The sequence below is a fragment of the Microtus ochrogaster genome, unplaced genomic scaffold, assembly GCF_000317375.1.
Source record: "Microtus ochrogaster isolate Prairie Vole_2 unplaced genomic scaffold, MicOch1.0 UNK21, whole genome shotgun sequence".
Classification (NCBI taxonomy): domain Eukaryota; kingdom Metazoa; phylum Chordata; class Mammalia; order Rodentia; family Cricetidae; genus Microtus; species Microtus ochrogaster.
Genome location: NW_004949119.1, coordinates 1,898,998 through 1,915,347, shown reverse-complemented (window position 1 = coordinate 1,915,347; position 16,350 = coordinate 1,898,998). Strand labels below are relative to the sequence as shown.

The 16,350-nt window shown below is 47.4% G+C and overlaps 1 protein-coding gene across 16 annotated transcripts in view; it reads left to right on the top strand.

Moving 5' to 3' along the window:
• Positions 1-16,350, top strand: part of Camk2g (calcium/calmodulin dependent protein kinase II gamma) — a 58,150-nt gene that overhangs the window by 32,936 nt on the left and 8,864 nt on the right. For 3 of the 16 annotated variants that reach the window (XM_005367643.2, XM_013353975.2, XM_026789544.1), the window contains exons 13-17: positions 1,807-1,869; positions 3,763-3,806; positions 11,600-11,632; positions 13,774-13,842; positions 14,945-14,989. In XM_005367643.2, coding sequence (XP_005367700.1) covers positions 1,807-1,869; positions 3,763-3,806; positions 11,600-11,632; positions 13,774-13,842; positions 14,945-14,989 — 254 coding nt within the window. The remainder of the gene's footprint in view (positions 1-1,806; positions 1,870-3,762; positions 3,807-11,599; positions 11,633-13,773; positions 13,843-14,944; positions 14,990-16,350) is intronic. The other 13 variants (XM_013353974.2, XM_005367648.3, XM_013353973.2 and 10 more) reach the window with 7 other exon arrangements.

Sequence of the window (16,350 nt, the reverse complement as noted above, 5' to 3'; positions counted from 1 at the left end):
GAGATAGAGACCTGTAGTGGGGAGGCGAAGGAACTCACTTAATTTGCATAAGGAATTGGGAGAGTTGGGGTCAGTAATTTGTAAACCACACTTGACATTTCTTTTTAAGATGCAAGACATTCCAGTCCCCTCTACCCCATTCTCGCCCTGACCTTCATTGTTTGCCCTCATTTGGGAGCACAGTGGCTTTTCTGTGAGGAAAAGATTAATATCAAGACTTAACTGAAGACAGAGAGGTCTCTCCCCAGCTTGCTTTTGCCCTTGGTCTTCCCTTCTTCTAACCCCCAGCCTTGCTGTTTTGGTTCAAGACCCCGTTTCTCATCCTTCTAACAAGACTCCTTCCCTTGCTTATCTCCTGCACCGCCATGAAGAGGGGCTTGTGAGGGAGTGCCAGCCACCCACCACTTACAGTAGGTGGCCATTCTGGGCAGGGCTTCCATCTTTGAGTTCAGGTCCTGCTGAACCTGGTTATGGGTCACTGGAGAGCTTTGGCTTGGAAGAGGCTTCAGGGAGAAGGGCTAGGGCTCTATAAACTCTTGCTCTTGGACCACAGGGTTCCAGGCTGTCTGGATGACCCTGGTTTAGAGGTTTATTCCTATGTTGAATACACACTAGAAGGTCATGGTCCCTCCAGGGAAGGGAAGAGGAGCAAAGATAGAGTTGTAGCCCCACAGTGCTCCTTCTCCTCCAAGTACTTTCAGCTTGATTTGCTTGATTTAAGAGCCTTCTTAGAGGACACTCGGGCATTTCTATGCCACCCATAGAGTAGTGATATTTTTCTCTCTGAGTCAAAGGAAGGTGAAGACAGGCTGCTGCTGCTGCTGCTGCCTGTAGAGCCAGGCAAGTCAGAAGCAAGTCCCTGGCCTATGGTCTTGAGCTGCATGTCAGCCTCCCTCTCTGTTTCAGGAAATTAGTGGCCTGGTTTCAGAGAGTCAGGCTCAGTTAGGAAAGAGCGTTAACTCCTCCTTCTAGAGACTTCTAGTCTGTGAGCTCACTTTATCCTAGGTCAGAAGGGGCAACAAAACGAAACAGGCCTGCAAACATCCTATGTTGGCTTCTTCTGCCCTTCATTTGGGACAGGTGAGGACAGAGCCACAGAGACGTCTACAGAAATAGACTTCTGTTTCTTTAGGCACAGGCTAGACTATTTCCCCAGTTGGTCCACGGGGTACAGTAGTAGTTAGACAGATGCTGACATCTAGCTTTGGCAGCCTTTGTTTCTGGGGCTCCTTTCTTGGCCGTCTTCATCCTCAGTGCACAGTGAAATGCAGACTGAGAAAAGCTACCTCTCTCCACTGACTCCTTACAGGGAGGAGGAGCTGGGGCTTCTCCATAGAGGTAGCTGCCCCAGGGCCCTGTGAGAGCCTTCCCGTGCCCCAGACCCTCTCTGTTATTTGGAATGTGGCAACGGACATGCTGTCTGCTCCAGCACTCCAGTAACCACTCTTGGTTTCCTCAGAAAAGGTACCTGCCTCCCACCAGGTCAGGCTTTTACCCCTGGGCTCTTATTGAAGAGGTCACGGGACAAGCAATGAAGCCATTGCTGTGAAGTGGAGGCATGGTATTCAGCCTGTCCAAGCCTCACAGGCCCCCAGACTGCTGTAGAGCTGGCTGCTCCTGCCTCCTCAGTCTGCCCCCTGGTGCCTTCTCTCTCCCAGCTCGGCTGGCTTGGCCATGCCACCCGGGCCTCGCTGTGCGTGGGCGGCCAGCGGTTTCTACGCCTCACGCTGGGGCATGCTCTCGCTGCTGACTGGCCCCCCGTGGCTTTGCGGCAGCTCTGTGCACTGAGAGACTGTATCCCCTCAGTTGGCAGGCAGAGCTCCGCCCCCGCCTCGCCTGCCGCGAGCGCCGCCGGCCTGGCCGGGCAAGGTACGTGGCATGAGTCCTCCCTGACCGCCTGCCTTGGCTCCCTGCCACCCCAACAGTAGGGCCAGCATGCCAGGCCCACTCACCAGGGAGGCGAGTCCCATGCTTGTGGGCTGAGATGGGCATGCCATACGGACCACCTAACTTGGCATCTGCAAGCACATTGATGTTTTGAAGGCCCCTAACCAGCCGTGCATGCTGGGCGCTTGCCAACTCTCAGGAGGCAATAGCCTGGGGACTTGGAGTTGGGTAGTAGGAGCCTCTCCTCCAGATGGCCAAAAGGCTTGACCCACAAACAACCCTGGGCATGGCCTGGAGCTGTCTCACGCTAAGACTAGACTCTTGCAGTGCAATTTAAGACCCCTCAGAGAAAGCCTCAAAATTGTGAAGCCTGATCTCAAAGGTTGTGGAGTACAGATTCCTCAGGGTGAGCCATCCCTTGGCTTGACTCTTAGCCTTGTCACACGCTGAGCAAATCATGTCAGCTCTCCCACCCCCAGTTCCTCATCTCTGTAATGGTAATGACAGGTAACACAGAGATACTTAGGAACGTGTCTGTTGTAGGTTCTCAGCCAGCCACCTGGGAGCTCATAAAACAAAATCCTGCTTCCACACCAGACAAAACAGAATCCTTAGTGGATGGGATAAGTCTAAGTGTTTTGTAAAGTTTTCCAAGTGAGTCTAGTGAGCACCTTGAGTTGAGAACCAGTGTGTGACAGTTGGTAGTCAGGCTCACTCTATAAACATTAAAAATTTACTTGCCTAAATACGGCATGACTGGAGTTAAGGATAAAGGCCTTTTTTTTTGGAGAACCAAAATGTTGTGTTGAAGCTATGTTCCTTCTCTCTCTGGAGAAAGTACTAGCTTAGCTAGGAATGGCCACCTAAAGGCCAGAGGACAGTGGCAGTAGTCACAGCAATGGTCATGGTGAATGGTTCTCACATGCCAGACACTGTTAAGTTATTTTTAGGCGTGGTTCCATTGTATCCCCACTACCGTCCTGTGACCTAGGGGCTGTTACATCCCATTTTATAATAAAGAATTTGAGGCTCAAGGTGGTTAAATAGCCCACGTGCGCTGGTCACAAAACACAGCGAGCAAGTGCTTAAAACCAAGATAGAAATATAGGGCAGTCCAGGTGGACCAAAGAGTTGGGCTGATTATCCCTGTGCCTCCCAGAACTCTCTCCCACCCTTTGCTGCCTTCCTGTGCCCTTTGTGACCTTCTGGTGTCACCATCTGCCTAGTGTAGGTCAAACCCCATGGCTGGCTGGAATCTGTTTGGCAGCTTTATAACTCTAGCCAGTCCCTCCTGCTCATGGATCCAGAGAATGGGAAAGGGTGACGGCTAGAACCCAATAAGCTGGGTGAGGTCCTGCCCAGCGAAGGCTTCAGCCCCTAGGCAAAACCCTCCTGTAGGTGGTCCTGGTTTATGTGTCTGTGACTGTCTGTCCTCACGTCTGGTCGCCTTCGTGAACGTGACACTATTTTCTTGAGAAAACTCCGGAGATGTCTTGCATCCTTCAGTCTAGAGGACGTCCGTGGTGTCTAGAAATGGAGCCCTCAACCATTTCACATCGGCACTGTTTCTGGGCCTGGGCAGAAGCTGTCGAGGACAGTGCTCCCAGTGCCCCGGGAAGCGCTAGTACCGAATGTGGTTTCTCTTCCTAAGTACAGGGTGTCTGCTTCTACTGAGCCCTCATCCATGGCAAAGAAGGTTCTAGAGTGCCGTGGCTCTGAAACCCTCGCGATGCCCTTCCTGCAGAGGAGCTACTGCACCGGCCTCTTCTCAGGAGCTGTGGCCCCTTGTTAGCGCAGCAGTTTCTCGCAGATCTGGCTGCCAGGTTGAGGAGAGGATGTGATGCCGAGACATGACTTGCCTCTTTGTTTTCACAGCTGCCAAAAGCCTATTGAACAAGAAGTCAGATGGCGGTGTCAAGGTAGGTATTTCTCCAGTCCTCTGACCAGAGACGGACTTCCCTCCCAGCAGTTGCTGAGGGACTCTAGGCATCTTGTTTTCCTTTTCCCTAGGAGCCTTGTCCTTGCTGTTTTGTTTTAAGCCTTTGTGCTCAGAACTACAGGTTCTATTGGCCTGAGACGGAAGAAGGGATATGGGCCTCCTGATAGTAGCTAGGAAAGATACAGGGAGAATGGTCCAGGTCCAGTCTCCTAGAGCCTGACTTCTCCATACCCGCCTCATCTCCAGGGCTGGACTCTCAGGGTTTCTGATTTGTTTGGGTCGTTTGGGTAATCTTGTCCCTTTTTGCATAACCTCTTTTAATCAAAGCCAACTAGTGTGCCATGGTAACTCAGGCAGGGTACCCATACTGGGAACTTGAAGCTGTTTTTCTGTAAACCACTTTTATATCCCAGGTGAGGTGCCACTGACTGAGAGTCTCAGGCTTCTGTAAGTGAGGGGCAGTGGTGTGTCACAGCTCATTCCCATCAGTAAAAGGGTTTTTCCTGTGTGAGTCAGGGAACGAGAGGGCCTGGAGTAATAACTTGGCCTAGCTGAGATGCAGGCACTTAGAGGGTTCAGGGTACACAGGCACATGGGGAGCAGCAAGTGTCCTGGGGCTGGGATACGGGGCACCCACCACCTGACACGTTTCAAAGCAAGACGTTACCTAAGCCATACTCTCTAACGAAAGCACGAGCTGGGCCTTTTCCCAGGAGCGTGTGCCCGCATTTATGTTCGTGGCCCCTATTCCCCTACTTGCTCCCTTCCTGTTCCCTTCTTCTCTGCATGTTCGCTTTTGTGTCTTTCTGCCACTAGGAAGGGAGCTTAGGTGCCACTCACTCCTGCTCGTGTGGAGCTGGGGTTTAGGGGTGGGCACCTGGTTCTAGGCATGCTCAAGATGAGGAAACCAAACAGGGGAAAAGGCTCTCAGAAAAGTGACCCAGGCCAAAGGCTCTGGGCACAAGCTTAGGGAGCAAGCAGAGGAAGATGAGACCGTTCAGTGGTTGTTTAAGGTATGGTGTTGGAGGTGAGGGCAAGAGAGGAGAACAGCCTTCATTTTCTTCTCACTTTTAAATGAGACAGTGTTACTTCTATAACCTGAAAAAAGTGCATTTGTATGAGTTGTCATACATATTAATGTTTCTGTTCAGCCAGAACACAAGATGTATGGTGGATATGGTGGCAGTACCGTTATGCTAGTACCTGGGAGGCTGAGGTATAATTATGGTGAGAGTAAGGCCAGCTTCAAATAACATAGAAAAACTTGACCTCACTTGTTTTTGTTTTAATAGAAAAGGGGGATGATAAGGAAGAAAAATCAGTCAAAATTAGGACTAGCACTGTAGGGTTGGGACTTTATAGCTTAGTGGTAGAGAACAGCAAAGGTCCTGGCTTTCATTCCTCGGCACTGCAGGAGCCAAAACAGCCACATTAATCCAATTGAACAATAGAATTGAAAGTTTGTGTGTTAGACTATGGAAAATACTGTGTGCCTGAATAGGAGAGCTATGGTAAGAGGCCCTGGGTTCAATCCTTATATCAAGGAATATAAGGATTATGGATATATGGATATATGGATATGGATATGGATATGTCTGAGTGTACGTGGGTGAATGGAAGAAGGAAAGAGCTGTGTGCAGAGGTGTCAAGATGTGTTATAGAGCCGGGAGGTGGTGGCGCACGCCTTTAATCCCAGCACTTGGTGGTGGACAGAGGCAGGCAGATCTCTGTGAGTTCAAGGTCAGCCTGGTCTACTGAGCTACTTTCAGGACAGGCTCCAAAAACCAAAAAAAAAAAAAAAAAAAAAAACAAAAAAAAACCCAAAAAATAAAAAATAAAATTTTAAAAAGTTATAATCTCTTCAAGGCCAGCCTGGTCTACAAGAGCTAGTTCCAGGACAGGAACCAAAAGCTATGGAGAAACCCTGTCTCTAAAATTAAAAAAAAAAAAAGTTATAATCTGGAGATAGAAGGTTTAGAAGAAAAGATGGTCAGAAGTATCAAGGGAAAATATTCAAAATTATTGACAAGTAGGTTGACACAGATTCCAACTACTCAGAATAGAGGCTACCTAAAGTCACAGTCTGGCTACACTCATGACACAGGGAGCACCTGCTGTTAGAAGTGGCCCTGAAAAGTCTCACACTGTTATGGGTGATGTTAGAAGAGTCCACTGGCTGGGCATTGCGCTGCGTTCTTGTAAACTTTACACTGTGAAGGCATAACAAGAAGGTCAGAAGTTCAACTCCAGCCTGAGCCACATAGCACAGCAACACTGTCTTAAGAAGAAAGGACTGACTGAATTGACTAATTAATTAATTATAATTATCTGTATATAGTTGTGAACACTTTCATCTCAGGGCTCAAGAGGCAGAGGTAAGAGTTCCAGGACAACCAGGGCTATATAGAGAAACCCTCTCTTGGAAAAAAACAAAAAAATAAACAAGACAGAGGCAAGTAGATCTGTGGGAGTTCATAGCTAACTTGGTCTACGTAGTGAGTTCCAGGACAGCCTGGGCTGTGTAGAGACCCTGTCTATGTAGTGAGTTCCAGGACAGCCTGAGCTATGTAGAGACCCTGTCTCAAAATAGGAAAAACAGAAAGAAAAAAAGAAAATTCATCATACAGTGTCAAGGTTTCCAGTCTTGACTGTTGAACAGAGTAGTAATGAATAAAATGTCTGTTCAGGGGGAAGAATTTTGTTTTGATCGCATTGAGATTAAGGGGCAGGTGGCATAGCTGATGGAGACATTTTTAATGACCCTGGGAACCACGAGGCAAAACCCAGGGAAAAGTCCATTCTTAGCCTTGAACTCCTTGATTCTTCTGCTTCTCCTTCCTAAGTGCTGGGATTGTAAGTATATGCCAAATCATGTCTTGCCTTGTGACTTGAGTTTCAGACAGACTCAAAACTTTTGAGATAATGGGTTTCAAAGATGACTCCAGTATATACGTGTAACTTTCGCCTAAGAAGATAATTGTAATGTATACAGGTTCCAGAACCAGAGGTGTAGAGCACTTCCCTAGCATGCATGAGGGTCTAGGTCCAGCCGAAAATACCGATTTGGGCTGGAGGGATGGTTCAGTGGATGAGCCACCCATATGGCAGCTCACAACTGTCTGTAACTCCATTTCCAGAGGATCCAATGACCAGTCCTTAGCCCTGGCAGGTGGCAGGAAGTGAGGGAGACACAGCTGTAGTCTAGGAAAACATCCACAGTAGGTGGGTAGCATGGGAACCCTTTTATTAAAGAGTATAGCAAATATAACCCCAGAAAGATAATCTAAGAAGATCCATTGATGATCTGAGGATGAAAATAGGTCAGGATGAAAGCTTTTAGCCTTATTACTATAATGAAATGCAAGTTGAAACAATGAGCCTGGACTGCATCAGGACAGCTAGGGATGCACGGAGAGACTCTGCGTGGATGTGCTTGGGTGTGTAGGGGTGGGGGTGGATGTGATTTTTGATTCTTAAGTTCGTGATGGCAGTAAAAAACCAGTGTCAAAAGCCATACAAATGTTCCTACCTTTGCTTCTGGGCATTTTCTTCTAAGAATTCTCCTAAAGAAATATGAAATAGGAAAAGCTGAAAGTAGAGAGATGTTTTATATGACATTATATGAAAAAATTGGAAACTGTTTCAAAAGCCAGCTGGAAATAAATGGTTAAATAATAATGAGAATTCCATTTAATGGACCACTAGAGTTACTCATCTTCGGTTGGAAAACTAGTTCGGAAGTTAGGAGCACTTGCTGCTCTCGCAGAAGAGTGTAATCCCCAGTACTCACCTCTGGTGACTTACAATAGCTACAACTCCAGTTCCAGGGGATCAACAACAAAAGAAAACTCACTGAAGTATTTAATCATAGCTTTACTAAGTGATGGGAAATATGGTAACATTGGGGTTTCTAAAACTTTTCCTGTTATTGTGGTTTTTCTCTACTTTCCAAACTTTTCATCTGGACCATGAATTAATATTAATAGGCAAACCAAATTATTCTCTAATAAAAAAACAAAAATGAAGGTAGTGGACAAATGGATACATGCATGTGCTCTTAGCACCTGGAGGCGGGAGGGTCAGCCTATCCTCAGCAGCATAGTGAGTTCAAGGCCTCAAAAATAAATGATCTTTAAACTCAAAATGCTAATTTTAGCCAGGTGGCGGTAGCGCACACCTTTAATCCCAGCACTTGGGAGGCAGAGGCAGGAGAATCTCTGTGAGTTTGAAGCCAGCCTGGTCTAAAGTGAGAGTTCAAAGATAGCCAGGGCTACGGAAAAACTGTCTCAAGGGAAAAACAAAAATAAAAGCCCCAAATTTAAAAGTATAGCATAAACTATGTAACATGTAGTTTATAATAATATTTTAATTGCATATGAAAAGGCTCTAAGAGCAATAGGAAATTGAGCAAAATTCACTCATTTTCCCCTTGGCTTTTCAAATTGTTTATAATGGGATTATAGTCTTTCTTATTCAGTAATGTGTAAATGGTCGATTGTGTGATTGGAAGAAAAGGAAAGAAGATAAAATGTGGGACACGTGCCCTTTGTGGGCTCTCTTGAAATTTGAGCTGATGTCCAAAACTGTGAGGGAAGCCAGTAAATGGCCTGAGCTTTGAGCATTTGGATTCTTCTAGACTCTGTCTACCCTTCCCAATGCTCCTGTCCCCAATTTCTTCCACTGACTGTTCTCAGAAAGGTTCTCTTCCCTCAGCTTAGATGTTTCTGTGAGATGCTCAAGACAGCTAACGTTGGTTTGAGTGGGTCCTGTACCCAATGGCTCTGAATTAAAGAACTGGAGGTTCTGTTTGGGTTTCTTTGAAGGCTGATGCTAGTGACCCAGGGTCTGTGGGAAAGTGAGCATTTGTCTGTGTAACCTTGGCTGTCCTGGAACTCACTCTGTAGACCAGGCTGGCCTCAAATTCACAGACAGCCTCCTGCCTCTGCCTCCGGAGTGCTGGGATTAAAGGCGAGTGCCACCACTTTGGAAGAACGGACTGAAAGGGACCACAAACTCAAATTCTTTGTGGCCTCTGGGCAGCATGACATTCTTCTGCTAACTTCAGGCCAGAGTGGCCATCCAATTTTTTGTTTGTTTTTTAGATTTTAAAGGTTAAAATTGAGTACTTTTTGAGCAGTTGTTTTGAATATGAAAATGAGGCCTTAGCCCTTTAATTGTGTAAAATTTTAAATTTTTGTGTAGTTTTCAAAGAGAAGTCAGACATGGTCCTTTAAAAGAGACCTGACATTTAAGCATTTATGTGGTATCTGGTTGAGAAGATGACCAGCTGTGTGGGGAAAGATGAACTGAGAAGCTGAAAGACGCAGGCACTGGGAATCTGCCTGGGGGTGGAAAGGATGATTGGTTTGCCTGTGGCAGTGTTCAGGATGAGCAGAGCGCATCCAGGAGAAGAGCTAGGAACATACCTTCCATGAGGTAGAAGCAGAAGCTGAAAGGTTTCCATCTGAACGCAAGGTCCAAGTAAAATGATTGCAATGGTCTTTACCACCAGCCACCAAAAATCACCAGAACCAAGATCAGGCCTGGACTGAGTGCCTGGCCCCTTCTCAGAGCTGACGTTAGAGATGTGCTCTTGCTTTAGCTTGGGGAAGGCTACCTTCAGCAGACCTGGTCAGCTGTCAATTATCAGGCATCTGTTAAGACGCTCTGGAACTTAACAAATGCAGGGCCCTTCCTTCGCAGCATCAGTAGGAGCTAAGTTTCGGGACTCACTCTGGAATCCCAGTTCTTGGGAGGCTGAGGCTAGAGAGAAATGCCACAAAATTCAAGGCCAGAGTGGGCCACACTGAGTACCTGTCCGAAGGGGGAAATAGAATCCCAAGAGAAAAAGAACAAGTATGAGTAGTTCTTGGGTAAAAGGATAAGACAGTTAAGTAGGAAGATAAGCGCTAGGTGGAAATCTAGCTAGATGACAATGATGGATAAGAATATAAGGTGAGGGAGGCGGTGGCGGGGAAGAGATAGAAATCTTTAATAAATAAATAAATAATAATTTTTTAAAAAAAGAATATAAGGTGACTGCCTCCTTTCACGGCATGGTTCTTCTTGGCTATATAGCTTTGTTAAGGGCAGTCTGAATTCTTTGAAGCCCTGCTCTAAAATAAACAAAAAAGCTTATACAAGTTCAGTGTGGTAGCACGTACCTGTGACTCAACTACCCACAAGGACACAGGCATGAGGATTGCAGGCTCCGGGCCAGACTATATAGCAAGACCCTGTCTCAGAGCAGAATAAGGACTAATGCAAAAGGAACCCTACCATAGGGATTTTTTTCCTTTAATTCATATCCAAATTATGGATAAATGTTATTTTTTAATGTTTTGTATATAAATTATGCATAGTAATGGGTTTTATTATGAAACACATGTACACATACTCCCACATACCCCATTATCTTCTGAAATACTCTTTTAAATATTAGTAGCCTCCTTCCAGAAAACGTCTCTTTAAAGTAGAACGTTGGTCCTGAGAGAACAGAAACTATTTCTCAGATATGTTTATTATGCCCAGAACAACCCTCAGTAAATGGGATTGGATGTCATCAAGTGAATGTACAAAACTCAAGCAACAGACATAGTCTAAGGGGACTTCTGTCTCCCAGTGAGCTAATTATAAAAGTCATAATTACCCTTAACCTCTTAGTCTACTCTGGTGTATTTTTAGTGTGCTGTTTGGTCTTAATTGGTTTTTTTTTTTTTTTTCTGGTTTTTCGAGACAGGTTTTTCAGTAGCTTTGGAGCCTGTCCTGAAACTTGCTCTATAGACCAGGCTGGCCTTGAACTCACAGAGATTCACCTGCCTTTGCTTCCTCAGTGCTGGGATTAAAGGACTGTGCCACTACCACCTGGCTGTTTGGTCTTAGTTTGATGCTCTTATTTCAGCACCTGAGGTCTAAGAGATCTAGTGGAGGTTGAGGTCATGGCTTCTGCCTCTCTCAGCTTCCATCTCTGTGTCTTTGGTCACTGCACTCTTATTCACCAGCTGCCCTGGGCTTCCAGTTCTAGTAATCACAAAAAGCAATAGAACATGCAGAGTTTTTAAAGTAGCAGGACTATACTGACAAGGGATAGAGTGTCAAAACCGAAATGTAAGATAGAGTCTGCTGCCGACCAGGTGTGGTGGCGCACACATTTAACCCAGCACTCAGGAGGCAGAGGCAAGGTGGATCCCTGTAAGTTTGAGGCTAGCCTGGTCTACAGAGGGAGTTACAGGACAGCCAAGGCTACACAGGGAAACTCTGTCTGGTGGGGAGGAAGAGTCCGCCATCTTTATCTGGACAGCATTCCCAGCTTCATTGAGGTCCAAGTTCAGAGGTCAAATGCTGTACTAAAGCTAAGACCATCCTATGGTAACTTTTGTTATTTTTCTGGTATTCCTCACTCGCGTTTCAGACAGTCCTGTCTGTAGAGGCTGTGATTGCCCTTGTCAGTCAGTGTGCTGGTCCTGTCTACCCAGTCATCAAATGTTACCCACATATGCTTGTGACTGAACAAAACAGACTTCTCAGGGTATGCTAAAGTTTCTGTGTTTGTGAACTTGAAAGAGTTCTTCTCCAGCGGCTGGAGGAGTGTGTGTGCCTGTGATCTGTGTACTGTTTTAACCCCTCTGATGTTGGACTCCAGGGTCCTGCTCTTCCTCCTCTTCTGTCCCCTCATGCAGAGCCCAAGCTGGTGCACTAACCTGCAACGTCTCTGTGCTTCTCTTCTTACCTCCTCTTTCCCGTTCTCTTTCCCTTTTGCTGTGGTGTGTCCAGAAAAGGAAGTCGAGTTCCAGCGTGCACCTAATGGTGAGCCTTGCCTGCCCACCCATCCTGCTCACTCCATGCTGCTTGTGCCCGCCTGCCAGCCATGCAGACCCATTCTGCCATGTGCGTGTGCGTCACTCATCCCCACTGCATGTCTGTGCTGTGTGGACCAGTGTGGCCTGTCCTGCCAGGCGGGGCCATTGCCCAAGGTCACCGAGTGGCCTTACAAATGGGCATCAGAAGGTTGCTGTGGAGGTTGGGTAGCCCCCACAGTCTAATGCACGGAGTAAAGCCAGTGGGAGTTTTGGGGAAAGACCCTCTCCTACCGTCCCTCAAGTGATAAGGCCTGGGGCTGGAGAGATGGCTCAGCCGTTAAGAGCACTGGCTGCTCTTCCAGAGGTCCTGAGTTCAATTCCCAGCAACTACGTGGTGGCTCACAACCATCTCTTGTGGGATCTGATGCCCTCTTCTGGCTTAAAGGCATACGTGAAGATAGAGCGCTCATACATAAAATCAATAAATCTTTAAAAAGAGAGAGAGATCAGGCCTGTTCTCCAGGCAGGAGCAGCTGCTTCCTGGGAGCCGTATGTTCATTCAGTAGGCAGCCATGTAATGGGAAAAACTCATGGTTGGCTCCTGGCTCTAAACCTTGTTCTGTGAAAATCCCATTTTCCTGTTAGGCCTGCGCTGAAAGACTATAGTAAATGCATCTTTTCTCATGGGATACTGGGCACCAAGGGAACACAGCAGCCTAGTCGTTATGAAACCATCCATTATAACCAGAGGTGTGGCCACTCGGGTGTTAGCTCAGTCCTCTGCAGATAGGCATGTCTTACCATGGAATGCTCATCCTCAGCCACTGCAAAGGTCTTTATGTCAGCTGGGTTTGCAGCCGGGACACCCTTCTCCAATCAACCGAAACCAGGAAATCAGCATCAGTAGCTGAGCTAAGAGAGCTCTGCCCTCTGCTGTCTCAGGATAGGAACACAAGAAAGCAGTCACCGTTTGTGTTTCTCTCTCTTTTTTTTTTTTTCCTGACCCCAGGGACTCCTCTCCAGCCTGTACATTTCAATATCATCTTGTAGTACTTGATGTTGACTCAGGATTCCATGACTAACCTCAGCCACTAACTGGGGTCATGTAGCTGTAGATCTTGTCCGTGAGGCCTTTGGGAAGATATAGAAGAGTCTGGATGCATTCTGAGTGTGTTCTAGGAGAGAAGAGATACGCTCTGGCTATCAGCGTATCTTCATTTATGCTCTGACTAGAGGCACATTTGTCTCGTGCTTACTGAAGAACTCGGGTGGTCAAGCTGCTCCTTTGTCTGTGACCCCATTGGGCCCCAGGGAGACTCAGTTGAACTGCTTAGAACTCAGAAGAGTCAGGGAGCATTGCTGTGGTTCTCTGCCCTGGAGATTGGCCGCCTTCCTTCCTCTCCACACTCCTTCTTGACTCTGCCACTCTATAGCGTTTTAAAAGGCAAGGAAATATCCCTGGTGGTCGTGGTTGCCATTAGGAATATTGGCTTGCTGGGCAGCTTGTTCTTTCCTGGGACTGAGTACTGCCACTACAGCCACAGTCACCATTGAGATTTGCCTGCCCTTCCTCGGGGCTCTGCCCTCACTTCCAGCTGATCAAGTCCAAGATTTTTTCAGGTGGAAGATAAAGAGCAAAGTCCTGTTCCCTGAGATCTGTGGCTACATTGTATATTCAGAGTTGAATTCCACCCGTTTTCTCTCTGGACTCTACCTCCAGGGCCAGGCACCCTTGCTCGTTTCCCTCCTCTCTTCATGTCAGGCTTCAAACTGTTACTTTAAGGGGAAAGGAAATGCAGGTGCTAGGAGAAGGGCCACAGGGGAGCCAGAGTTTTCAGTTTTGTTCTGCTTTAAGTCACCATCCTTTCCACCTGTATTGTGGTGGTCTGGGTCTGATGTGACTGTGGTGGCATGGCACCTGCAGAAAGCAGACATTTCTGGAGAGGTGCCTTCAAACAGATCTTTGGCTAGTCCTACAATGAGGATAAAATTCTCTCTTACTCAAATAATTTCTCTAACTATTGCTCCCATCTGCACGGTGGTGTTACAGTTTCCACCTCAGACCAGGGGACAAGGGAGGTCTGGGAGTCAAATCTGAGCAATGTTGGTGACTCTGGAGGAACTAAACCATCTGTTTTCTTGTCTCAGCCACAGAGCAACAACAAAAACAGTCTCGTAAGCCCAGCCCAAGAGCCCGCGCCCTTGCAGACGGCCATGGTACCTCTGACTACGGCTTCTCCGCCTGACCCTGGCTGCCTCCTGCTTCTTTCCCACTTCCTCTTCTTGCCGTACCTCCCTAGGACCCCCACAGCTTTTATCATTTTTTGCTTTCCATAGAGCAGATTGCTCTGTGTGCTGCCCCTCAGGCCCCTTCCCCTTCATTCCCCTGCTTGGCAATGTTCCATCCTGCATGGCAGAACCACTGCTCCTGTACCTGTTGCTGCTGGGGAAAGAGTGATCAGGGCTGTCAGTTAGGCCTCCCGTCCCCAAGCACTCACCCTCAGTGGGTCTGCTATCAGGGCCAGGGAGGTGAATTGTTTGAAAAAAGCAGAGGGTAGGAGCTCTCTTGGTACCTGATCATTAGTTCTTAGAGGTCTCCTTGTAGAACCTGCCTCAACCTCTCCTTTGTATAGTCAAGAACAGGAAGGAGGATGGAGGTTCCCCAAAGTTTCTCTGGTCCTGGAGAGCCCCTCTGTTGAGTTCTCGCAGGGTTCTTTAGTGGGTACAGTATAACACAGAGCTCTCTGTGCTACTGCTGGCTAGCTGATGAACTAGCACGGAGGACACTGGGAAGAGAGGGCGTTTGTTTAATTGTTTAATCATGCCTGCCATGCCTTCTACTTCCTGTGAACCTTTTTGCAATCTGGTGTGGGGCCATGGGGCCATCCTCAACTTGCTGAAGGGGCATCCTAGGTCTTTCTGGGAGACTTTCTCTTTCTGCTTTCCTTGTGCCCCTGTCTTCTGTGCACCCCTTGATGAACACTGTTGGCAGGGCCTGAATTCCACAGCTCCTCTGTGTATTTGCCCCCTAGGGCTCCCCCACACCCACAGACTCAAGTGCAGAGGCCCCTGCCCTCTCAGTGTCCTGAGAGCCTGCCTCTTCAAGCTTCTCTTTACCAGCCAGTCAGCTAAATCCTGGATTTCCTGCCTCTCCGGGACTCTAGTCGAGCCAGTATATTTTGTTTTGTAGGGATGTCTGGTGGGCAGGCCTCAGTGGTCATCATAGGGTCTCTAAGGGTACCGTGTCAGGGTGCGGGGATCCTTCACAGAAGAGCTCAAGTCCCCAAATCTGGAGGATAATTTTTATCTTCTCTCACAGGAACCACAAACCACCGTGGTGCACAATGCTACAGATGGGATCAAGGTGAGTGAGTGGCCACCAGGTCTGCCCTGCTTTCTCATCCAGCAGGAAAGAAATAGACTGAGTCACTGGGGTCTGAGATTTTGTGGATATTGTCTGCGGAGTGTTTGTGGGGTCCAGTATCGAGGCAATAATGGGTGTGTTGGTTACTCTGTCCTGTGAAACGACAAAGCTTACTGACTCTGGACCGAGGCTGTACAGCCAGATTGATCCACTGTGAATCTCGGCTTCAGACCTCAGAGCAGGTCGTTCACCACTCTGTGCCACAGCTTTCTTGTTTGCAAGTGACGGACATAGTAAACTCCGTGAGTTAGGAAGTGATGGGACTGGAGAGATGGCTCAGCAGTTAAGAGCTCCGCTGCTCTTCCAGAGGACCCGGGTTCAAGTCCCAGCACCCACATGGCAGCTCACAGCTGTCTGTAACTCCAGTTCCAGGGGACCTGACATCTTCATACAGGCAAAGCACCACTGAACATAAATAAAAAATAATAATAAAATATAGTGGATATTAAAGAAAAAGAAGTTTAGTGAGAGCAGGCAGTGGTGGTGCTCACCTTTAATCCCAGCACTCAGGAGGCAGAGGCAGGCGGATCTCTGGGAGTTTGAGGTCAGCCTGATCTACAGAGTGAGTTCCAGGATAGCGAAGGTTACACAGAGGAACCCAGCCTCAAAAAACAAACAAACAAACAAGTGACGAATGAATGAATGAATGAATGAATGAATGAATGAATGAATGAATAGAAGTTTAGTGAGAAGAATGGTTAGAAGGAAGAAAAGAGCCGAGGCTCTGGAGAAAACTTGGATAAGTACTTACTGAGCAAGTATGAAAACTGGAATTTGGATCACCAGAACCCACATAAAACAAACTGCACATGGTGCACACTTGTAGACCAGGCATGTTGGAGGTACAGGACCTCCCAGACAATCCGGGAAGTTCTGGGTACAGCCAGAGACCTTGCCTCCATGAGTAAAGTGGAGAGCAATTGAAGAAGACAACAGTGTCAGTCTCTGGCCTCCATATGTGTGCTTGCACTTGTGCATACATGCACACCGTCCACAGCAAACATGCATTCACACCCATGCATACATGCATACCGTCCACAGCAAACATGAACTCACACCCATGCATACATGCACACCGTCCACAGCAAACATGCACTCGTGCATACATGCACACCATACACAATAAACATGCACTCACACCCATGCAAACATGCACTCGTGTATACATGCACACCATACACAGCAAACATGCACTCACACCCATGCATACATGCACACCATGCACAGCAAACATGCACTTATGCATACATGCATACCATACACAACAAACATGCACTCACACCCATGTATACATGCACACC